Source organism: Jaculus jaculus, chromosome 11 (genome assembly GCF_020740685.1).
Source record: "Jaculus jaculus isolate mJacJac1 chromosome 11, mJacJac1.mat.Y.cur, whole genome shotgun sequence".
Lineage (NCBI taxonomy): Eukaryota > Metazoa > Chordata > Mammalia > Rodentia > Dipodidae > Jaculus > Jaculus jaculus.
In genome coordinates this window covers 55,317,652-55,339,330 of record NC_059112.1, presented here as the reverse complement: position 1 = coordinate 55,339,330, position 21,679 = coordinate 55,317,652, and the positions used below count along the sequence as shown (strand labels likewise).

Below are 21,679 nucleotides of genomic sequence, written 5' to 3'. Positions count from 1 at the left end.
ATGGTGGTGTGGGAAGGTTGTTAAGGATAGTGTTGTCCCTACCACTCCAGCTGGGACAGAATACATTGGCTACTGAGTAGTTTCTAGCCCTGACCTAACTCCTCAGAACCAGCTCCATCCCTCTAGGAGACCGGCAGCAGGGGTCTCTAGTGAGACCCACCCACACCCACTGCTACAGCCTCTGTGGTCCCCCAGTTGTCCCTCTGACATGCTTGGACTTGCAAAAGCCATGGGGTGGGGGCTGCACAAGCCTCATTTGCTGTCATCTTGTCATCCTGAGACACCAGCCAGCAGGCATTTGATGCTGAGGTGGGAAGGGAGGTCAGTTCACAGTGTGGTTCCTCTGGTAGGCGGTCTGAGAATGGAGCTTACTATCTGCACCCTGCCAACCCATTACTGAAAGCTGGGTTCCTGTTAGTCACAGAATTCATCGTGCTCATGGTGGGGTGTCAATCATTCCTGGGTCTTAGGATGTCAGTGGAGTCAGAGGCAAGTGCTTGGGACACCAGAATATCTCCTTTCTCCAGCACCTGGCATGAAGATCTCTCTGGGAAAGGAGCTAAAGACATCAACAGCTTGAGGGACAATGACCCCTTGGTCACAGGTGCCCACATGGTAGGGATGGCCACTCAAGCCACTGGAGCAGGAAAGCTCTCAGTGCAGGAAATGGGCTTAGGGCCCAGGTGGTGTGGTTCCTCTCCAAGGCAGGTGTTCCCCAGCCCCAAGTCAACATTACTTGTGGATGCTGCCTTTGCCATCAATGCCAAGCATATCGAAAGCATTTAGGATGGTCTTCTCTGTCCCTGTACCTGCCCACAGAAAGGTCTTTGCAGTTCTGTCCTGCCCTGCCCAAGGCCCTCAGGCACTTAGTTTTGCTGTGACCTTTGCCTATGAGTCCTTCCCACTTGTGAAACTCAGTGTCCATGCTACTCTCAGCAGGCACAGGGAGTATTCTCAGGGTCCTAGGGGAAGCCCTGGCTCGCATTTGGGGGCCAGGGCTCTGTGAGTGACAGATGACGGGCCATAGGTAACTAAGCAGACAGGAGCCAGGATTCACAGAGCTCCTGGGTTGCTGGGACAAGCTTCTCAAGAAATGGGAAAATACAAAGCCAGTTGTGATGATGCATACTTTTCCTCCAGCACTTGGGAGGCTGAGGTAGAAGGACTGCTGTGATTTCAAGGCCAGCCTGTGGCTACAGAGTGAGTTCAGGTCAGCCTGGGCTACAGCGAGACCCTGCTTAGGGATGGAGGATGGAGTGGGGAAACCACAACATCAACAACAAAGGGCTACGCACAGGTACCCTCCCAGCTTGGGCACACCTCTGCCTTATTCTTGCTTTCATTTTCTCTTTCTCTTTATGCTTTACATTCTTTTGTTTTGTTTTGTTTTTCCAGGTAGGGTCTCTAGCCAGGGCTGACCTGGAATTCACTACGTATTCTCAGGCTGTCCTCGAACTCACAATGATCCCACTTCTGCCTTCCGAGTGTATGCTTTACATTCTAATAAACCTTGTTTAATCTTAAGAAAAGGAAAAAGAAGTAAAAATACAGATTTTTGTATGTAATGTCTGGATTTCTTAGGAGCACCCATAATTAGATGGGCTCCTGAGGGGCACCTGGTTCCGATTTTACCATTGAGCTCCTCTCCAAACAGGGTCAGGAACCTGGTGAAGGTGAAGGCCTTGGGACCTCCTTGAGCATGGCATCCAGCTGGCCATCTGTGTCACTGATTCTACCTGTTTCAGAAGTGGGGGCAGAGTGGTCACTGGAGCAGAAACATCACCCCAAATCCCTCTGGTCTTGACACTGGCAGGTGACCCCACAGGAATGCTGACCATGCCTGTCATTCTCCAGGGTGACCCCAGATGGTGCAGGACACATGGAAACAAAGATTGGTGATGGGAAGGGGAAGCCTTCTTTCAAATGTGGGGGACATAGGCTGGGATATGTCAGCTTACCCTGCACCCTGATCTGAGGACATCACCTGCTTGGGGGAAAGGTGGAGACGCAAGATGGCTACAATTTTCTGTCAAGTGTAAGGAAGCTGGGAGAGAGGATGGCCACCTGGGGCCTCCTACTGACCCCAGGAAGAAGCTAGTTGATTTCCCCAGCTCTCAGTGCAGGACTACAAGCCCCCTGCCCTCCCACCTCAAGCAAGGACAGGTGAGAGCAGTGTGCCATGGTGGGAAGCTGAGGCAGGGTTGGCTATGTGCTAGCTGGGCTGGCTTAGAATGGGTAAGAGCAGCTGGCACCCGGCTCTGAGGGTGAGGGGAACTCCACAAGGTGGGCCTTGGGGGAGGTGTTCAGCCAGCTGTCAGCAGGGTGGGCAGGCTCTATGCACAGTCCTCTTCCCAGCACCTCCCCAAACCTATCCTAGGTGGCTCTGTCTACCCTGGGTGCCCTATGCTAGCTCTGAACAAACCAGGGGTACGTCCTTCTTTGGTGCTAGCCATAGCACCCTCAAAGTGTGAGGTCAGCATTTGGGGCCAATGCCCTTATTCTATCTGAGGAGGAAGAGAGGCTGTGCAGGGCCACACCTACCCTCTGCTTATACCCACCCAAGGAAGCAAATGTGTCCTTTAGGTCCTCCTTGACAATGAAGCCATCCCGGTTCTGAGCCATGAGTGTGAAGGCCTGGAAGCTAAGGCCAGGCTTGTTGAACTGTGAGTAGTCTGAGTTGGCCCTAGCCCCTGCCCTCACCCCCATGCCCAGCTCTTCTGTCCCACCAAAGGGATGGGCAACCCCAGTCCACACGGGTCATCCTACTGTGCCAATTGGGTGAAGTGATCCTAGAGTGCAAGGGCAGTCTCACTTCTTTGAACTCCTGGATCTGGGTCTGCTCAAAGTTGGAGAAGATACTGAAGGATGCCCTCTGGGCAGGTATTGCCCCACCTTTCTTTTTCTTCTTGGTCTTCCTGCTGGTAAAGACCAGTCAGGAGGACCCAGGGCCTTTTCCAGCCTCACTGATGCTCATTCCTTGGTTGACTCACTGAGATAACATTTCTGGGACTGTGAAAATGTTCAGGCTGCACAAGATGAAGTCGCTTTTGGCCTGGCACCCAGATGTTCCCCCACTACTTCCTTGGCCTGACAGACAAAGCCCAGGGAAGCGATCTGGATGTTACTCTGTTATTGGTGCCAGACACTGGATATCTTGGGATGACAATGAGGCTATGCCTGCAGGCTGCAGAGGATGAGGCCAACAGGAAAAGTGAAGAGGACAGATGAGGTCCCCATAGTGCCAAATGTGGACAGTCCTTGGAGACCTGTACCTACACCAGATGGTGGCAGCAGGAAGTCCAATCACAGCAGCTGAAGGCGTTGCAAGTGGGAGTGGAGTATGTAGCTCAGATAGCTCCCCACCCTAGGAACATCTCTGAACTATGGTGTATCTGCCACGGAATATACACTGTAACAGATGTCCTGTCTCCCAAGGACTATATAGCCTCCACCACAGAAGCTCCTTTCCAGATTGTAAGACCCTCCAGCATGTTGAGGTAGAACCCTGCAGAGGTGTATCACCCACCTGGGAAGGCCCGAAGAAGATGACAAGAGAGGGAAACTGAGCCGGGCATGGTGGTGCACGCCTTTAATCCCAGCACTCTGGAGGCAGAGGTAGGAGGATTGCCATGAGTTTGCCTGAGACTAATGGTGAATTCCAGGTCAGCCTGGGCTAGAGCAAGAACCTACCTTGAAAGACAACATAAATGAATAAAAATAAAAAAATTAGGAAAGCAAGGGAAACTGTTCAGGTGTTAGGATGGTACGAGCTACGAGCAAAGGGCCCGGGTAGGGCCAGGCATGGCCACAAGAATGTGCAGCTCTGAATGTGACAGGGTCCACAAGCCTCCCAGGGAGGGTCCTGACTGAGCTCTGCACTAAAGATAGCACAGTAGGGAGTGTTTGGATTCTACACACAGCTGACTCTGACAGGTGCAATGGTTCCCAAGGGGTGTCCAGAGCTGTGTGGGACCCTTCCCACCACTTCTGCCCCCACAAAGGACTCTCAAACAAAGCAGGTGCCATGATCTTTCATAAGCATGCATGTATGTGAACGTGCCTGCGTGTTGTGTGCCTTGCCTCTTCTGATAGTGCCCCCATGTGGCTTATAGTCACACCACCCCCATTCCTCCTGGGCCCCAGAGATACTCATTTTCTGGAAGCTTGAGCTTCTTAGTAGTCTGGTTTATTTTAAGATCCAGTGATGGAAACCTGTTTGGTCATCTGAGGTTATCTGACCAGCCGCTCAAAGTAGGAAAGGAGGGGCCTCAGGATCCAGATGGCTACAAGGGAACAGGGGATCTGTTTGGTTGCCCTCAAAGCTTGCCCAAGGAGGAATGGGTTAGACGAGGGCTGGGATCTGCCTCTGTCTCTCAAGCCCATTCAGGTAGGGCTTCTCAGGGGGTCTGGATAAGCAAGAAAAGAGTAGATGGTCTTAGGGCATTGGCCTGGGTATGTCTCTCTAGCTCAGGGAATTTTTTCCAGGTTCCTAGGGCTTGGACTCCAGAGCAAGTGGTGCAAGATGGGACAGCCAGGCTCCAGTGGGCAACGGCACCATCCCAGTGCACAGACTAGCCCCACACTGGGTCATCTTCCCTTCCCCAGCACAGGATTGCTTAGCACCAACTATGAGACCTGGATCCATAGCTATGCTGTCTTTGGAAACTGGTTTAATGAGGAGTCAAGATGGTGGGCTCTCTCCCACCCTTGAGGACTGTAGATCTTCCCAAGCTCCAGTGCAATGCTGAGCTGAGGCCAGAGCACACACAACGTTGGGGTAGTGTCCAGTCACGGCTAGTCGTTGTGCAAAGCCAGCTGATGGATGAGGACTGTCCTGCCATTCCTGGCTCCCACAGAGAAGGAATCAGCTTGTCCATCTCTTACCCCTATTTCTACACTTACTTGGCTGTGGGAGTCAGGCAACCACTCCTGGCACGGTGTCGGAGAGGTTGGCAGTCTGGGCACTCCATGGCTCTCCAAGGTCTGGGTGGAAGGTAGACATCAGGGCTCAGGACTGTGAGGACCCAGCAGACACACCAACTCAGATGGCCTTCCCTAGAAGACCCCTTTACCCACCTGGGGATGGAAGCAATGAGTTCTGGGAGAGGGAATCCTACTGTGTTGGCCCAAAGGACGATTCGCACAGACGGGCAGTCATAGGAAAGGCCAGGAGGGTCACTGTCCGGAAAACAGAAACTTAGGCCTACTGGTGACTCTGAAGCCTGTCATGGCATCCCTCTGGTTCCCTCGTCCTTCACCCGCAGCACAGACCACCCTGGCCAGGCCCACCGAACACACTCCTTGGTGTCTTAGGAGCAAGCCTGTTGTCCACTTGCTCAAAGCCGGGCCAGATGGGGAGCGGATTCCCGGGCTGGGTGCCCAAAGACATGCTCTCCCCGCGCTAAGAGCATACTACTCTACGTGATCCTCACCAACCCAGCGGGGAGCGCATCGCCACGGTCCGGCCGCCAGATGGCGCCGCCTTGCGCTGCTCAGATAAGGCGCATGCGCTCTTGGGGTTGCGCGGAGCGCTCCGGTGACGTCCTTCGTTTCGGCTGTACTTCCGGCGCGAAGGTCACGGACAAGATGGTGCCACCGGTGCAGGTCTCTCCGCTCATCAAGGTGAACCCAGACTCTCGGCCACCACGCGCAGATCCGAGCCCTTGTGATCCTCCCCGTTACCCTGCTGCTGCGTTCCTGCCCCTCTCCCTGGAGCCTGCAGGCTGTGACCTCCGGGCGCCGCGGCCCCATGACCCCTCCCCGCCACTTCACCCGGGTCCCCGTCCCTGTGGCGCCCCGGCCCCCCATCCCTGTGACTCCTAAACCCGGGTTCCTCTCGCCCCGCGGGTTCCCGCGACATGTCTCCCAGCTCTAACACTCTGTCCTGCAGCTCGGCCGATACTCCGCTCTGGTCCTCGGCATGGCCTACGGCGCCAAGCGCTACAGTGAGTGCGGGGAGGGGCGCGGGGTGGTCACAGCTCCCTGGAGCTTCGGGATCCGGCTCTTCTCGCGAAGCGCCTTCAGGCAAGAGGTTAATTGACCTGCTCCCCAGGTTACCTAAAACCCCGAGCAGAAGAGCAGAGGAGGGTAGCAGCCGAGGAGAAGAAGAGGCAGGATGAACTGAAACGCATTGAGAGAGAATTGGCAGAAGGTATGTGTTTTTAGCTCTCTGCTTGTGGGTTTTCAGGAAAACGCTGCTGCTCGCTAGAGTGGGTACTGCCACTCAAAACTGCGCCTGAGTCCCCTTGGAGTGTGAGGAGGACGTTACAACCTCCCTTGGTGGGGGATGCCTAGGTCCAAGGCTGCAACTGCAGGTGGCACCGTCTTCAGAAGGCTGATCCCTGCCTGCTAACCTGCAGGTTCAAGTCAGATGGTACGAAAGAAGTCAGGGACGGTTTTAGTGAAGCAGTCAGATCCTCTGGGAATTAAATTCTGGATCGTTTAAAAACTGAAGCTTTGAAGTCTTCATAGTGACCCAAGAGCATACTAGTGTGTGACACAATCTCTTTTGACATTTCAGCTCAAGATGACAGCATATTAAAGTGAGGTGCCAGCAGACTTACCTTTCTTCGACCCCTGTGGATGAATAAAACTTTGGTTTGTGATGCCCTGGCGTTCTTTCCTCACTGTCTCGGTTGTTCACTTCTGGGCTCTAGGTCAGCACTTGTATCCTCACGGTAGGGTGGTTGGAGAAGGGGTGTTCAGTGAGACCATTAATTATCAGCTGATAAAGCCAGGGTTCAGCTCAGAAAAACTGGGAAGTACAGAAGGATGTAGTGAGGAAGATTGGTGGGGACCTGAAAATGCCAGAGTAATGGAGTGGCCTGGCCTCCATGGTACAGTTTGTTTTGCTCTCCTCTGGGCTCTTCTGCTTCTGTCTGCAGCTCAGGTCCCTGGAAGGGCAGAGGAGGACTGGAGGTGGGGTGGGGGCTTGATCCCCTCACATTTACAAGTCTAGGTCCTCTACCCCAACTCACAATCATTCCTTGGGTTGTGGGAGGCTGTTCAAGTCATCTTTTCCCAGCAGGAGGACTCCTGGGCTCTTGCAGGCTAACAGCTGGCCAGCACCAGTGGTTTGGAGTGGACTAGGTGGGTGAAGCTGCTTCCCTGGCTCTGCCTTGAGCAAATTTCCTAGGCCTGGGGCCCTGGATTTTATTTATAGTTAGTTGATCTGCCCTATATTTGGTGTCTGAAGTTGAGTGAGGGGCCATTTTCCTCCTAGTGGTTCCTCCACCTGTTATCCCAGTGCCTGGATGCCCAGTGGTTGCTGCAGGGGTCCCTCTAGGTCTCTTGTCTCCTGCCGACACTGAGGTGAAATGAAAATTAAATTTGCTCCCCCTTACTGTAGGCAAATGTTATGCTGGGTGTATCCCCTTCCCAAGAGTACCCCATCTAGTTAGTGTCGTCCTGTGCTGGGTGAGCAAATGCTTGGGTTTCCCATGGGGTTTACTGCCAGTTAGTACCCATTTCAAAGGTGAATCTTAGCTGAGTTTGGTGGCTCACACCTTTCATCTCAGCACTTGGGAGGTAGAAGTAGGAGGATCGCTGTGAGTTCCAGGTCAGCCTGGGCTAAAGTGAGACCCTATCTCAAAAACAAACAAAAAAGGTGAGTCTGGTGAAGTTCTGTGGGGCTTCAGCCTCTGCTTTGATTTCCAGGCTCATTACATTGCTGAGAGCCACAGCTATGACTGCTTCCCACATGATGGTCTTGGACAGTTCTGTTTTAACCACTCCCATCTGCTGGCAGTTCTGCTCATGGCCCTGACCCAGCAGTTTGCTGATGCACCCTCCACAATGATGCCACCACATAAACACCAGACAAGTTGCTTTCTCTGTTTATTTGGAATTCCAGGGTATAGGTTTTACTAAAGCAGGTGAAACAAATGGATACCTTATATACACATATGTACATGAGCAGCACTCAGTGATTCCAGACCCTTTGTGAAGGTCTCTGGGAACCGTGTCCAAAAAGGGTGAGTTGTGGGCAAGTATTCATAGTTGTTTAAAGTAGTCATAGTTGGCTTTAGTTTGTAAAGACACCTTAAAAAAACCTCAAAATATCCAACGTTATGTTCAGTCCTTTTCTTTGCTTCCTAATATCTTACACCATACTGCCAGAGGCAGTGTCCATGTCCAGTGGGTGACTGGTAGGAGGGACCAACAGTCCTGGGACAGGGCTCACAGGATACAGCACGTGGAGGACTTGGGTGCTGGGCCACCATTGCAAATTTCTGTGCCCCCTGCAAAAGAAGACAGACCATGGGTAAGAGCTTTCCCTGCCTTGCACACCATGTGTCCTTTACCAGCCCCCACAGGAGAAAGGGCTGAGCCTGCTCTGTGGCCAACCCAAGCCGATTATGCGCTGAGCCTTGTTTAGTGCTTGAGCCCCTGCGGTCATCATGCCCTGATTATGTTCAGTTCTGGCCTCCCACGACCTGAAGCTACCTTGTGCATGTTGGTCTCCCAATGGCCTGGGAGAATCCCTGAGCCAGGGTAGCCAAACCCTGGCAAAGATGAGGTACTGCTGTTGGGCTTCTGTTGTGGGTGTGCTGACTTACGTGAGTCACATCCATGACTATACAGGACTTAATCCTTGTTAATTTGTTTTTTTTGCCCTGTGCTTTGTGTTAGGCTGTTTTGCTTGGGAGGGATTAGAGACACATGCCACCATATCCAGCCTTGGAGCTGCTACTTGGACAACCAGGGCTACTAGTTGAGTGAGCTTCCTTATGTATAAGAACAACAGCCTTTCAATGTGGTCTGTCAGTGATGGGGCTTCCTGGCTGTGCCTTTCTGACTGCTTGACTTGGGGGTTGACCATGAGCCTATCCCAGGCTGCAGTAAGGGGCCCAGACCTTTTTTGGCTGCTGCTCTGTCTTCCGCTGCCTTCTTTTCCTCTTCCAGAGCCTTGACTTTGGCCTCATACTCATCTGCCAGTGCTTTCCACTCCTTCCTGTTGTTCTGCAGTCGGTCAAACATGGGCAGAATCTCTTCGTGGAAACGGGAAAACTCCTGAGAGAACCCAAAAGTCAGTGCTGTCCAGGAGGGCTCAGTAGTGACCTCTAAGGCCCCAGCCCACCCTGCCACCAGCCTCACTAGACTGGGGGTGCTGGTCTAGAATCAAGCCATATACGTTGGCTTGGGTTTCTGGGATCTTGCAAATGTACTGAAAAGTCAAAAGGATGGACTGGAGAGATAGATGAGTGGTTAAAGGCATTTTCTAGCAGAACCTTACGTCCTGTGTTTGATTCCCCAGGACCCACATAAAGCCAGATGCACAAAGTGGCACATGCATCTGGAGTTTATTTGTGGCAAGAGGCTCTGGCATGCCCATTCTCTCCTTGTTTCCCCCTCCTGCTTGCAAATAAGTAAAAATGATGTTATTTTAGAGAGAGAGAGAGAATTGGTGTGCTAGGGCTTCAGGCACTGCAATCAAACTCCAGAAGCTTGTGCCACTAAGTGGGCATGTGCCACTTAGTGGGCATGTGTGACCTTGTGCTTCCCTCACCTTTGTGTATCTGGCTTACATGGGATCTGGAGAATTGAACTCATGAGTCCTTAGGCTTTGCAGGGAAGTGCCCCAACTGCTAAGCCATTTCTCCAGCCCAATAAAAGTATATAATTTTTTTTTTTTTAAGTCAGAAGGTCAGTGGGGTGAGGTTAGACACTCCTGGTGCTACATCGGTGTGGCTTCTCTTAAGACTAGTCACCAGGCTGTAAAGACTGCCCCCCCCCATGTGACTAGAATGAGCCTGATGTCCCCTCTTCCCCAGCCTATTTTACCTAGGACTGATCCTCAGGCAGTGTGATCTGTGGCTGGCTAGCAGAGGGGAGAAAAGGTGTCTGGTTTCCAGCAAAGCCCTATAGGGGGACAGGCCTTGTGCAAGGGGAGCCTTGCGATGTGCTTTAGACACTGTACTAGCAGGAAGAGAATCCCAAGAATAGAGCAGAGAATGCCACCTATAGAAGGGCTAGGGGCTCTGATGACAGGCAGGCCCTATGGTCTATTCATTCACATGTACTCATGCACATGTCACATGGTATGGGTGGATTGAGGACAGTGAGGCCCATTTTTGGGTAGCGACCACCTTGGAAAGGGAGAGTCCTTGACTCTGGCTGGCTGGCTGGCTGGTTGCTGAGGGCTGGTTGCACCTGGAACCAGACAACATTTAGCAGTGTTGTGTCTGGCTGGCTAAGTCTACAGAGTAGTGTGGAGTGGTGGTGTGCCGCACAGCGCTCTGCAGTCAGGGCTCATACAAGCAGCTCTCCCCCAGCTCCTGCCCTGTGTTATGTTCCTGGGCCACATAGCAGAACTCAAATAGCAGAGTCTGCAGAGCACTTGTCCCTGGCCATCTGGTGGAAACATGGCTGTTCTTGTGTTCTGCACGTTGCACGTGGTGGGGCCAACCAGACCCAGGTTTGCCTTGGAAGCTTCAGACCCCCTAGCCGGCAAGCTGCAGTCATGTTCTCAGAAACACTGCCTGCTGTGGGTGAAAAGAGTGCTCTGAGGCAGGGACATTTGAAAAGAGACCTTGGGGTGAACCGAGATATGCTGGCTAGATTCTCCATACTTCTGAAGGCCATGCATGGGCTGAGCAGGCTGATGTAGGTGCTGTGATGATCTCCCCCATCAGCCTTGCCAAATCAGGGTGAAGTCCATACAAAGGGTTCCTCCCCATGAGGTCCAGCCCATGCTCTGCCAGCTCCTGGCCACTGTCCCAGCCACTGTGGAAAGCCTTCATTGCGTACCTTGTATACGAATGTGCACACGAAGTCAATGAAGCCAACTTGCAGCTTGGGTAGCTCGGCAGCTTTGTTTCGGTCCATCATGGGCTTGTGAAGGAAACAGAAGCAGGTGACCTGGGTGCTGCCTTTCCCCCCATGAGACCACTAGTTGGCCAAGGACCCAGTCTGTACCTGCCCTCGAGCCTGCTCCAGACAGCTCTTCACATTGGGAAGAGTTGGCTTGGGAGATAAAACCTGCATCAATTTCACCCCCCCTCCCCCGCAGGGTCACTGTCTTAGTTCCATCTTTGGTACTAGCAGTGGTTCCTAACCCTAACCATAATTGCCTTTGTGTCCCTTTTGCCATGGACTAGACCTGATTTTCACATTCTTCCTGGGACTGCCCTTTCCAGGCTGTCCGGGCTGTGGTATGAACTGTGGCTCCTGGTTATGAGCAGCAGCCTGTATCCTGGTTTTCACTTCTGCCCACACCCTGTATCTTCTATAGATACAGAACCACTCTCACACATGCCACAGGACCCCACAAATCAGGATTGATTCCAGAACTCCAGATCCCCTCTAGGGATCTAATCCTTGGGTCAGTGTGAAAGCTGGATGTAGCACTCACAATGGGCTGCTGATCCAAAACTGTCCTCTCCAAGTCGCCTTGTTCCCAGAACTCAGCAGCCACCAGAAGAGCGACCTGGGGACACACAAAAGCCATGGTGGGGCTCTGGTTCAGGAACAGCAGGCCATCCCCTTGAGGCTTTGCTGGGCCTGGTCAGTGTGTTCATGTGGCATCTCCCATGCTGCATGCATATAGCCAGGCCTAGTGGGCCCACCATTTTACTTTGCAAACCAGCAGTTATTTCCCTGTGGCTTGGCTCCCCAGGTGCCAAGTCACCCTCACCCATGCCATAGGAATGCCAGTGACGGGCTACTGTGGGTCCAGACATCAGTCCTGACCTTGCTCTGGACTTCCCAGGGTTTGGTGATGGCAGACAGGTCACACGCTGTCATCATCATGGCCCTGTGGGCAGACAACAGACCACATTACTGGGTGCCTTCTGGACTCAGGATTGACACATTTTCTTAGTAGCTCCCTAAGACAGGCCTGGGGAAGGGGCTGGTCCCAGGTCACCATCTTGCAGGTGAAGAAAGGAGGCTGAGGATGAAGCAAGTAATGATCAAGGAGGGCTATCTGACCATGAATCCCATGAAAGCTCCCCTAAAACAAGGCAGACAGGGACAGAGCCTGTGTTCCCAGGCATCAGTACACCACTTAGAGCTGCTCTTGTTCTGGGGTCTCCTGGCTCTGAGGGTCAAGGAGGTCTGCAGGGTTAAGTAGCCAGCAGTGGACATGCTGCCCTGCTTGCTTCTCACATGACTATCTCCTTCCGCGTTGTCTCCAGGGACAGGTACTCAATCCAGCTCTTCTTGTCCTCATAGTTCTTGGACTCATCCACAATCTTCTGGAACATTGTTCTTTTCCTGGACCCCAAGAAGGAGGGAAGGGGTTGGTGGCAGAGTGTGTGTGTCTTCCCAGAACCCTGCCCTCCCTCCTGCCTCTGATGCGCCATACTTGAAGTAGAGGGCCAGGTCGGTGGCAATGATGGCAATGTCCATAAGGTGGATCACGTGTTCATGCTGCCGCCTGTTCAGGTTCTGGTAGATGTTCAGGGTCTGTGGGCACCATTGTTGATCTCAGGGTCATGGCAGACATTGCCCTAGATTGTTTGGCCTTTGACTATCAGGACCTATGTGTCCCTTTCACTCTGACTTGGTCACTCATGTTGATCAGCCTGACTCATGCCTGCTTCTACAAGCCAGTATTGTCTCTTGGTGTCCACCTTCTGCCGATGGAGGATCCTGGGTCAGCTGCCCTCACCCACCCCCATTACCTGTTGAAGACTCTGTCTCCCACTGGCCAGTGATGGCTGCTGCCTTCTTGGAAACAATTCTAACCTATATGGAGCCATCTCCAGACATAAGCCTGTCCTGTGACACCTCACACTCCAAAACCCATACCATCCAGTACCTTCTGCCTATCCATCCCAGCCCAGAGGAGGGCCCAGCATCAAGTGAGGCACGAACCTCCTCTGCCAGCAGGAACTTCCCAAACTCCAAGTGGTGCCGTTCCAGAATTGAGGAGCCATGTAGCTTGGCTAGAGGATTCTGGGATCTGTTGCATATTATGAAAAAAAGTCAGAAGACAGTGGGTGGAGCCTGACCCTCCCTGGTGCTACACCCTCCCGGCCCTTCTCAGCACTGGTTGCCAGGCTGCAGAGACTGACTTCCAGGCTACATGATCTATGGCTCTTTGTGCCCACCATGAGCCTGCCCTTTCCCCCAGCCTACTTCATCTGGTACAGGTTGTTGGTGCCGCGGTGGTCAATGTCGTGGCACAGGCCAGCTGTGACCATCGCAAAAGCCTCCAGGTCTGTGTAGTAGCTCTTCAGCTTGCCCGTCTGTGGGAACAGGTTCAGGCCTGGGATCTGTCACTGGCCCAGCTCCCTGGCTCCAGAGGGCAGGAAGGGGGAGTGTGGGGAGTTCTCAGACCTCTTCACCTCCCCAGCAAGGTCCCCTCCACCCACTGATGGGGGCTGAACAAGCTTCTGGCTCATGAGCACCTTTGGGCTTGTAGGGAGTAGCTGTGGTCACTGCCCTGGCTCTGAGTCACTCTGCCCCACCCTGTCTACACACCATGAGCAGCGTGAACATGGTCTGGGCTACGTTGAAGCCATGGCGCCAGTTGTGGTAGGTGATCCTTCGGTAGGCTTTGCTGACAGAGAACAGGAATCGCACCAGAACCTGCAGGAGCAGAGGGCACATAGGCCCTGGATTTTACAAAGGAGTCTACCTAAACTTGACACACTCCTTGTGGTAGAGCCTGTGCCATGCCCATCGTCTTATCTCCTGCATCCTTGAGCCCACTTGCCCCTTGCTCCTACTGGCCCCTCCTGTGTGGGAAGGACAGCTCCAGCCATTGGGAATTTGGGGCTTCAAGATATGGCCTTGACCCAAACTGGGAAGAGGATTCCTAGGGAAGTAGGATATTGTAACACAATATTAATTTTTAGGCATGGATGTTTGGGGCAAATGTGTGGCCAGTGGTCAAGAGGGTGGGAGACTTTCTAAACATCTGTAAGCAAGAGAATATCATTGCTTTCATCATGATATTTAGGGTCATAAAATATTTGGGGGGCTGGAGAGATGGCTTAGCAGTTAAAGCGCTTGCCTGCAAAACCAAAGGATCCAGGTTCTACTCCCCAGAACCCACATAAGCCAGATATACAAGGTGATGCATGCATCTGGAGTTTGCAGTGGGTGAAGGCCCTGGTGCACCCATTCTCTCTCTCTTTCTGTCTCTTTCTCACTCTCAAATAAATAAATAAAAATAAAATATTTTTTTAAATTTTTATTTATTTATTTGAGAAAGACAGACACAGAGAGAAAGACAGATAGAGGGAGAGAGAGAGAGAATGGGCGCGCCAGGGCTTCTAGCCTCAGCAAACGAACTCCAGATGCGTGTGCCCCCTTGTGCATCTGGCTAATGTGGGACTTGGGGAACCAAGCCTCGAACCGGGGTCCTTAGGCTTCACAGGCAAGTGCTTAACCGCTAAGCCATCTCTCCAGCCCAAAATAAAATATTTTTTAAGAAAGAAAATATTTGGATTTTTTTTCAAGGTCGGGTCTCATTCTAGCCCAAGCTGGCCTGGAATTCACTATGTAGTCTTAGGGTGGCCTCAAACTCACAGTGATCCTTCTACCTCTGCCTACTGGGTGCTGGGATTAAAGGCCTATGCCACCACACCCAGCTTGGAAATATTTTTATACTGTTCATGTTTTCTATAATTTTGTTTTGTTTTTCAAGGTAGGATCTCACTATAGCCTAGGTTGACCTGGAATTTGCTATGTAATCTTCAGGTTGGCCTCAAACTCATGGTGATCCTCCTACCTCTGCCTTTGGAGTGCTGGGACTAAAGGCATGTGTTACTATACCCGTCTACTATAAATTTTTTTTCTGTTGTTTTTCTTTAGCATTTAGTAAATTTTTTTCAGAAATGCCAGCCTGTTACTCCTGTCTCTGAGGAGTATGAGAGGTGATGGATCTCTCGTGTGGGCTGTAGAGAACCAGGGGTGGAGGTTTAGGACAGAGAACTGTAGGGAGCAAGCAAAACTGTGGGGCCAAAGGCTGAGTGAATCCCTCCTCCATAGGGATGCCGGGGTCCTCCTGTAAGCAAACCTAGAGGACGCTATGTGCTTTTCCTGGGTGCATGGCTGTGCAATTCCTTCTACACTCTTTGACAATTTCCCTATTATTGCCCTATCATGCAGCTAATGAAAAAAATTGTCTGCAACACCTGCTAGTCAGATTTTCAATGCAGTCAGCCACCCACTCACCCACTTATCCACTCATCTACCTATCCATCCATTGCCAACCACCCACAAACCCATCCATCCATCTATCCATCTAATCATTTATTCTAGGTAAATTAGCATTGTATATTTTACCAGTTCTGTAATGAATGCATTTACCTCCAACACTTCCTATGGGATCTGGGACCCCATACCATATGCCTCCCACCTCTTGGGGGATCTGGAATCCTCAACAACATTCTCCTCCTGGAATCTCCACCCCTAGCTTCTTACCTCCTGGGGAATCTGGAATTTGCGGACCACACCCAACTCATAGTACATCTGGATGCCGCACTTGACCAGCTCCAGCTCGGTGCACTCCAGATCAGAGAAGTGGAACTCATAGATATCAAACTTCGTGGGCCCAGGCAGTTCTTCCTTCTGTGGGAGGAATTGTGGACTGAGGGAGGCAGGTCTCCCACAGTCCCACTGGTTCTTGACATTTCTCCTCTCTGAACCTTTTGTCCAGGCAGATACCCTAGGTGTCTCTGGTGATATCTGTTCTCTAGTCACTGAAACAGCTGGGTCACTCATACTGCTCTGGTCCAGTCTACTGTTCCCTCCCACCAGGTAACCTGACAGTGGGGATTTTGTCCAGCTGAGTGGTGATGTTGTAAGGAAAGCAAACTCAAAAATACATGCATGAAAAGACACACAGTCACATGCATGGATTCAGACCCATGTGGATACATAGACTTATATGTGAACTCAAACCCAACACAACCTTTGGTGTTCACAACTTGTCATGCATATTCATAAGCTCACAGGCTGCCCAGTGAGACAAACAGCCCTAGTGATTCTGCTAAATCCCCCAAGTGACACAGAGAGGAAAGTGCCACATAACTGCCCAAGCTGGCCTGGATGTTCTCTAGGAGACATACAAGCATGTGTGTATATGTACCTGCACACACACAGGTGCACACACATGCATACTTGCTCACACAGGTGTGTACACAGATACATTTACTCTAGGGGTTGCAGTCACTTGGTCACTTCTGTAGGGAGAGAGCACAGATGGACATTTGGTCCAAATTGTGCCTTCAGAGACCAAAACATTGACAGCTTGGGACACTAAGGGCAGACACCAAGTTATTTCCAGTAGACACACCCCAAGAACCAGGATCATGGAGACATACCTATACAGGCAGCACTAACATCATGATACAATGCTGTGCACCAGCCCCTTCCTCCCAGCGAGGACTCTTCCCTCCCGCCCATGGAAGTAGTTGGTCTCCACTGAGGGACAGGAAGCAGGTCCTCACCAGAATTTTCCCCAGCTCATCCTCCTCACAGTCTGCAGGCTCCTTTCCCAGGCGTTCCCTTGTTGGCTAACAGAGAGTAACAGGTGAGTTATGGGACAGTGAGTGCCACCTTCATTTCAGGAGCATGACAGAGTGGTGGCCTCATGTTTACCCTATGTCAGAGTGACAGTGCACCTTCGCTCCATAAGTATGTTAGTGATGGGGCCACCTTTGCCCCATGTGACAGAGGAACAGTATCACCTTCCTCCCATGAATGTAACAGAATGATGTGTCACCTTTACCACTGAACATGGAGGGCTCCTGAGCACTGAAGGGCAGTAGTCTCCTCAGACTCAGATACTTGTGAGACCAGACAGAAGTGGTCAGTGCCCAGAGGCTCCCACTTTCCTGGCCCTCTCCACAGTGTCCTCAGAGATGCACCTGGATTACAAATGGAACTCACAAGATAGTCCAGGAAGGCTCTTGTCACACCAGTTCAAAGCTGAGGCTGAGGTGCAAGGATGGTTTCTGGACTGTGCAGTGTGTGGTGTGTCAGGCCTATACCCAGCTATTGGGCCTCAGAGATGTTTCCTAACTTCTGAACTCCCTGCTTCCCCTAGACAGAGGGGCCCTGTGAAATATCAGGCACAGTACCAGGATTTCCTGGATTTCGTCCTTGTCGCATCTCACGTGGTAGAGAACCATGTCTTGGGCGATGTCCTTCCGGTTCTCCAGCTTGTTCATCTTGTCATAGGTGTCTGTGTTCAGCACCGACCAGCCCAGGAACTGTGTCAGGGACTGGGAAGCAGGCAGAAATGTCATCCCACTCCCCATGTACCCTGACGATGCATACTGTGTGTTACACCTGTGGCTAAGTGGTTGGCTTCCTAGGCTACCTATAGCACAGTGGGTACTTCTGGGTGGGGCTTCTATTAGGAGCTGATCTTGGCTCCTTCTCCCTGATCTAGTGCTGGGCAGGGGCTTAAGGCATGTGGAGAAGGGCCTGGCTCACCAGGGTTCGACACATATAGGTACACCTTTGGGGCTACATCTGATATTGGATGCTTACTTCCATGAGAACTTCATCTTGATCATCAAAGGGCTTTCCATCTTTCCTGTTGTAGAAGGTAGCCACCCCTACAATCTCTTCCTTCTTGTTGACGATGGGCATGGAGAGGACGTTTTTGATGACCCACCCAGAGTCATCTAGGGGTCCCTCCTGCAGGGAGAAAAGGCAGAGCTGTAGCTAAGGGCTGCTTCCCTGTCTGGCCCTAGCCAGGGCTTATTACATGGTAGCTAGGGTGGACCTCAATTGCTGTCCCCTTTTAGGCTGTGCTGATTGCCCATCATCCTGTCTCGTAACCTACAAACTTTGTGTTTAGGAATTTTGTGTCATGGTTTACTTGCTGGAGAAGGAGGTTCCCCTACTTGAGGAAGCTTTATGGATGTGTGAAGGCTGCAGTCAGCCATAGCCCCTCTTGGAAGGCTTCATGCCACCTCTTCTCAAAGCTCTTAATAATTGCTCATCAAGGGTTGGAGAAGTGGCTCAGCAGTTAAATGTACTTTCTTGAAAAGTCTGATGCCTTGAATTCAATTCCCCAGTACCCACGAAGAGCCAGTTGCACAAAGTGGTTCAAGTGTCTGAAGTTCATTTGTAGTGGCAGGAGGCCCTGGCATGCCAATTATCTCTCTTTCTCGCTCTCTGCTTCTTTCTCTCTATTTCTCTTGAATAAATAAGATAATTTTAAAATTAATAAATAAGGGCTGGAGAGAAGGCTTAGCAGTTAAAGCACTTGCCAGAGAAGCTTAAGGACCCAGGTTCAATTCCCCAGGACCCTCATAAGCCAGATGCACAAGGTAGTGCCTGTGTCTGGAGTTTGTTTGCAGTGGCTACAGGCCCCAGCATACCCATTCTCTCCCTCTCTCTATAAATCTCCGCCTCTTTCTCTCTCTCTTTCATATATATATATTTTAAATTGTTAAATAATTGCTCATAAAACAGCCACACATTCCCATTTTGTACTGGACCCTGAACATTATATAGTTGGTCCTATCTTCCATCCCATGGATGCTGGGTCTGGATAAAGAAATATGGATAGTGGGCCAATTCCTCCAAGAGGCCCTGTGTGTCAATGCAAGTTCCCACCAGTCCGCATGATCTCCCTCAGGAAAGTGCCATGTGACTGTAAGCCTTGAGTTTAGCCAGTTAGGCCAAATTAGCCAATGGGTATAATTGTGCGTGTCTGTCATGGAGGAAACCAATACTCTGTAATTGGACTGGAGGGCCTGCTCCATGGGAAGGAATACATGCCTTGTACTGAAAACCTATGGTGCGAGAGGTTATGAGCCCTAGGGGTGTAATGCCTGTTGGTGTCTGGCTAAATGCATATTTTATGTTCACCAAACTACAGGTAAGCACTTCTGTTAATGTGCATACCTGTATGTTAATTCTATTCTCACTTTTGGTTACAGAAACTTCTCTTTTCAGATGGCAGTGACCTCTGGTATGACTTAAAAGGCACCATAGTGCTGAGAAGAAGTGACAGAGGAATGCTCAGCATTGAAACATCTCTGTCACACATTTCAAGGCTTAGGTTCCATTGCAGGAGAGGTGGCAGAAAGAATGTAAGAGCCAAAGGAAGGGTAGTACTCCTTACAATGCACTCTTCAAGACACAAAATGGCCTGGATACCCATGACCTTGAAGTGCCACTACCTGCCGTGACCCTCATAATAGGAGGAAAAGATGATGACATCAAAATAAAAGTCAGGTGTGGCGGCGCACGCCTTTAATCTCAACACTGGGTAGGCGGAGGTAGGAGGATCATCATGACTTCCAGCCACCCTGAGACTACACAGTGAATTCAGGTTAGTGGTCAACCTGGGCTAGAGTGAGACTCTACCTCAAAAAAAAAAAAAAAAGAAAAAGAAAAAAGAAAAGAAAAAAAAAAGAAAGAAAGAAAGAAAAAGAAAAGGAAAAGGAAGAAAACCTCATAAAGTAAAATAAAAGAGAGACTAATTGAGAGGGGAAGGGGATATGATGGAGATTTTGAGGGGGAAAGTAAAGGGGAAAGGAATTATCAGCCTAGAAAAAAACGGTCAAGACCAGACAGATCAAGTGAGACCAGACAAATTCAGGTGAGTTCATCTAAGATCAACTGAGCTCTAAAAACCAACTGAGCCCAACTGAACCCAGTAAAGATCAGCTGAGACCAGATAGGATCAGCTAAGATGACAAAATCAGCTGAGACCAGACAGGATCAACTGAGATCAGGCAAGATCAGTCCACTTACAGACCTAGGAGCCCAAATACATGCTTCTTAGCCACTGAGACTATAATTGTTTCTTCCCTTTCCCTTTCCTTTCCCCTTCCCCTCTCTCCCTTCCTTCCTTTATGAAAGAGATGGGGGAGGGGAGAGAGAGAGAGAGAGAAGGAGTGGGTGCACCAGGGCCTCTAGCCACTGCTAATGAACTCCAAACACATGCCCCACCTTGTGTATCTGGCTTTAAGTGGGTCCTGGGGAATGGAACCTCGGTCCTTTGGCTTTGCCAACAAGTGCCTTTACTGCTAAACCATCTCTCCAGCCCTCTTTTTTTCTTATTTAATTTTTCAACTTATTTATTTAAAAGAGGGAGAGAGGAAGAGAATGGGCACGGCCTCCAGCCACTGCAAAAGAACTCCTAAGCCATGTCTATAGCCCTCTTTCTTTTTTAAAAGATATTTTATTTGTTTATGAGAGAAGAGGGGGGGAGAGAGAGAGAGAGAGAGAGTGAGATAGGGGGAGAGAATTGGCACACCAGGGTCTCTAGCCAGTGTAAATGAACTTCAGATGCAGGTACCACCTTCTGCGTTTGGCTTATGTGGGTACTGGGAAATCAAACCTGGGTCTTTAGGCTTCACAGGCAAGTGCCTTAACCACTAAGCCATCTTTCCAGCCCCCTTCCTTCCTTCCTTCCTTCCTTCCTTCCTTCCTTCCTTCCTTCCTTCCTTCCTTCCTTCCATTCATTCTTTCTTCCTTTCTTTCTCTCTCTCTCTTTCTTTTCCTTCCTGCCTTTCTTCTTTCCTCTCTCCTTTCTTTCTGACAGAATCTCATTCTAACCTAGGCTGCCCCTGAGCTTGCAGCAATCTCCCTGTCTCAGCTTTCTGATTACTAGTATTACAGGCGTGAGCACAAAAACTAATTCAGTCCATCATTCTGAACCCAAATACCATCTTTTCAGTAAAATGCACTTTCTGTCAAAGAGAGAACATACCTGAAATTTGAACATTTCATCAGCAGAGGCATTCATGATGTTACAGATCTGGAAAGGATCAGAAACAATTTCTCTTTGAGCAGCTAAACCCATAAACACTGGCCAGCCCAGCCTTGAATCAAACTTCTAACTGGGCCAAGCAAGCCATGGCTGGCAGGAAGGACACACAGAAGGTGATAGGTAAACAGGCATTGTAGCACAGGCCCAGGCCTGGGGGGATGGTCACTCACAAAGCCACTTTCTGCCACGTAGGTTGGAAGGCCACTGACCAGGGCCCAATGATCAGCCGGGGGTGTACTGGAGGGAGAGAGCAGAGGTCAGAGGGACAGAGGCTTTGGCTATGAGATGCCACCATCTGTGACTTCATTTTACCCCTTCTGAGCTCAGGCATAGGAGGAATTGTGGCGGGGGTGGTGGGGGGGAAGGCTGGTTAGGCCTGGAGGAGTCCAGGATGAGGCTTCTCTCTCTGCCACACTGGAACCCTTCCCTTCCCGGGGACCCTCCCTCTACTGAGGGCTTCTGGTTTCAGTTGGCCTCTAGGGACTCAGTGTTGGCCCTTGTTCTGTAGTCCTAGCTCAGTTTGTGTTCAAGCCTGGTATCTGGATTCTCATGCCTGCTTGGAGTCTTGCCCTTAGGTGTGATGCTAGCTCCACCTTCTGGAGGCTCTACCTGCCAAGATGCACTGGTCCAGTCAAGAAACCTGAGGACTTCCCAACTCAGTCACTGCAGATGGGCCACCTGATAGCTCACCTGACCCCCTAGTATACCCAGTATCTACTCCAGTTGCCTCAGGCTGGTGACCTCCCCTTCATCTGCCATGGCCCTCGGTATTCCTTGGAATAGCACAGGGGCTATGCACTGGGAGTTTCCTGCTGGCTCCACCAAGAAGTTCCAGATATAGCTACTCTAGAGAAGATGTTGGGGGTGTCCCACCCTGGCATGAGCTGCTTGCAATACCCTAGCACTTACGGAATGACCTTAATGTCTTCCTTGCCATGGAGGATGTAATCAATGACTTTGTAGAAGTTGATTTCCTGAAAA

General features: G+C 50.9%; 3 protein-coding genes across 3 annotated transcripts in view; 1 reads left to right on the top strand and 2 right to left on the bottom strand.

Annotated features, from left to right (window-relative positions):
- Window positions 1-732: 732 nt before the first annotated feature.
- Myl5 (myosin light chain 5) lies at window positions 733-5,452 on the bottom strand. Its single transcript, XM_045161259.1, is given in 7 exon segments — window positions 733-809; window positions 1,633-1,677; window positions 1,680-1,736; window positions 2,559-2,634; window positions 2,813-2,915; window positions 5,077-5,178; window positions 5,433-5,452. Coding segments are annotated over 7 exon segments (480 nt in total).
- Window positions 5,453-5,521: 69 nt separating this feature from the next.
- On the top strand, window positions 5,522-6,605 carry Atp5me (ATP synthase membrane subunit e). Its single transcript, XM_045161182.1, has 4 exons — window positions 5,522-5,622; window positions 5,891-5,945; window positions 6,053-6,151; window positions 6,521-6,605. Exons 1-4 carry the CDS (start codon window positions 5,587-5,589, stop codon window positions 6,544-6,546), a joined length of 216 nt encoding a protein of 71 aa, XP_045017117.1. The 5' UTR covers window positions 5,522-5,586; the 3' UTR covers window positions 6,547-6,605.
- Window positions 6,606-8,178: 1,573 nt separating this feature from the next.
- Pde6b (phosphodiesterase 6B) overlaps window positions 8,179-21,679 on the bottom strand; it is a 56,010-nt gene continuing 42,509 nt past the window's right edge. The window contains exons 6-22 of the mRNA XM_004656059.2: window positions 21,608-21,672; window positions 20,869-20,935; window positions 20,639-20,686; window positions 17,455-17,604; window positions 17,040-17,183; window positions 16,407-16,472; window positions 15,379-15,525; window positions 13,429-13,536; window positions 13,084-13,193; window positions 12,820-12,907; window positions 12,308-12,408; window positions 12,109-12,216; window positions 11,692-11,755; window positions 11,354-11,428; window positions 10,750-10,833; window positions 8,856-9,012; window positions 8,179-8,240 (exon numbers count right to left, since the gene is read on the bottom strand). Coding sequence (XP_004656116.1) covers window positions 8,179-8,240; window positions 8,856-9,012; window positions 10,750-10,833; window positions 11,354-11,428; window positions 11,692-11,755; window positions 12,109-12,216; window positions 12,308-12,408; window positions 12,820-12,907; window positions 13,084-13,193; window positions 13,429-13,536; window positions 15,379-15,525; window positions 16,407-16,472; window positions 17,040-17,183; window positions 17,455-17,604; window positions 20,639-20,686; window positions 20,869-20,935; window positions 21,608-21,672 — 1,644 coding nt within the window. The remainder of the gene's footprint in view (window positions 8,241-8,855; window positions 9,013-10,749; window positions 10,834-11,353; window positions 11,429-11,691; window positions 11,756-12,108; window positions 12,217-12,307; window positions 12,409-12,819; window positions 12,908-13,083; window positions 13,194-13,428; window positions 13,537-15,378; window positions 15,526-16,406; window positions 16,473-17,039; window positions 17,184-17,454; window positions 17,605-20,638; window positions 20,687-20,868; window positions 20,936-21,607; window positions 21,673-21,679) is intronic.

Excerpts from the sequence above, each read along its gene's own strand:
- Atp5me (XM_045161182.1), top strand. The coding sequence starts at position 5,587 with ATGGTGCCACCGGTGCAGGTCTCTCCGCTCATCAAG. Across the intron at positions 5,946-6,052 it reads CTACGGCGCCAAGCGCTACA|GTTACCTAAAACCCCGAGCA; the intron begins GTGAGTGCGGGG and ends CCTGCTCCCCAG. Across the intron at positions 6,152-6,520 it reads TGAGAGAGAATTGGCAGAAG|CTCAAGATGACAGCATATTA; the intron begins GTATGTGTTTTT and ends TTGACATTTCAG.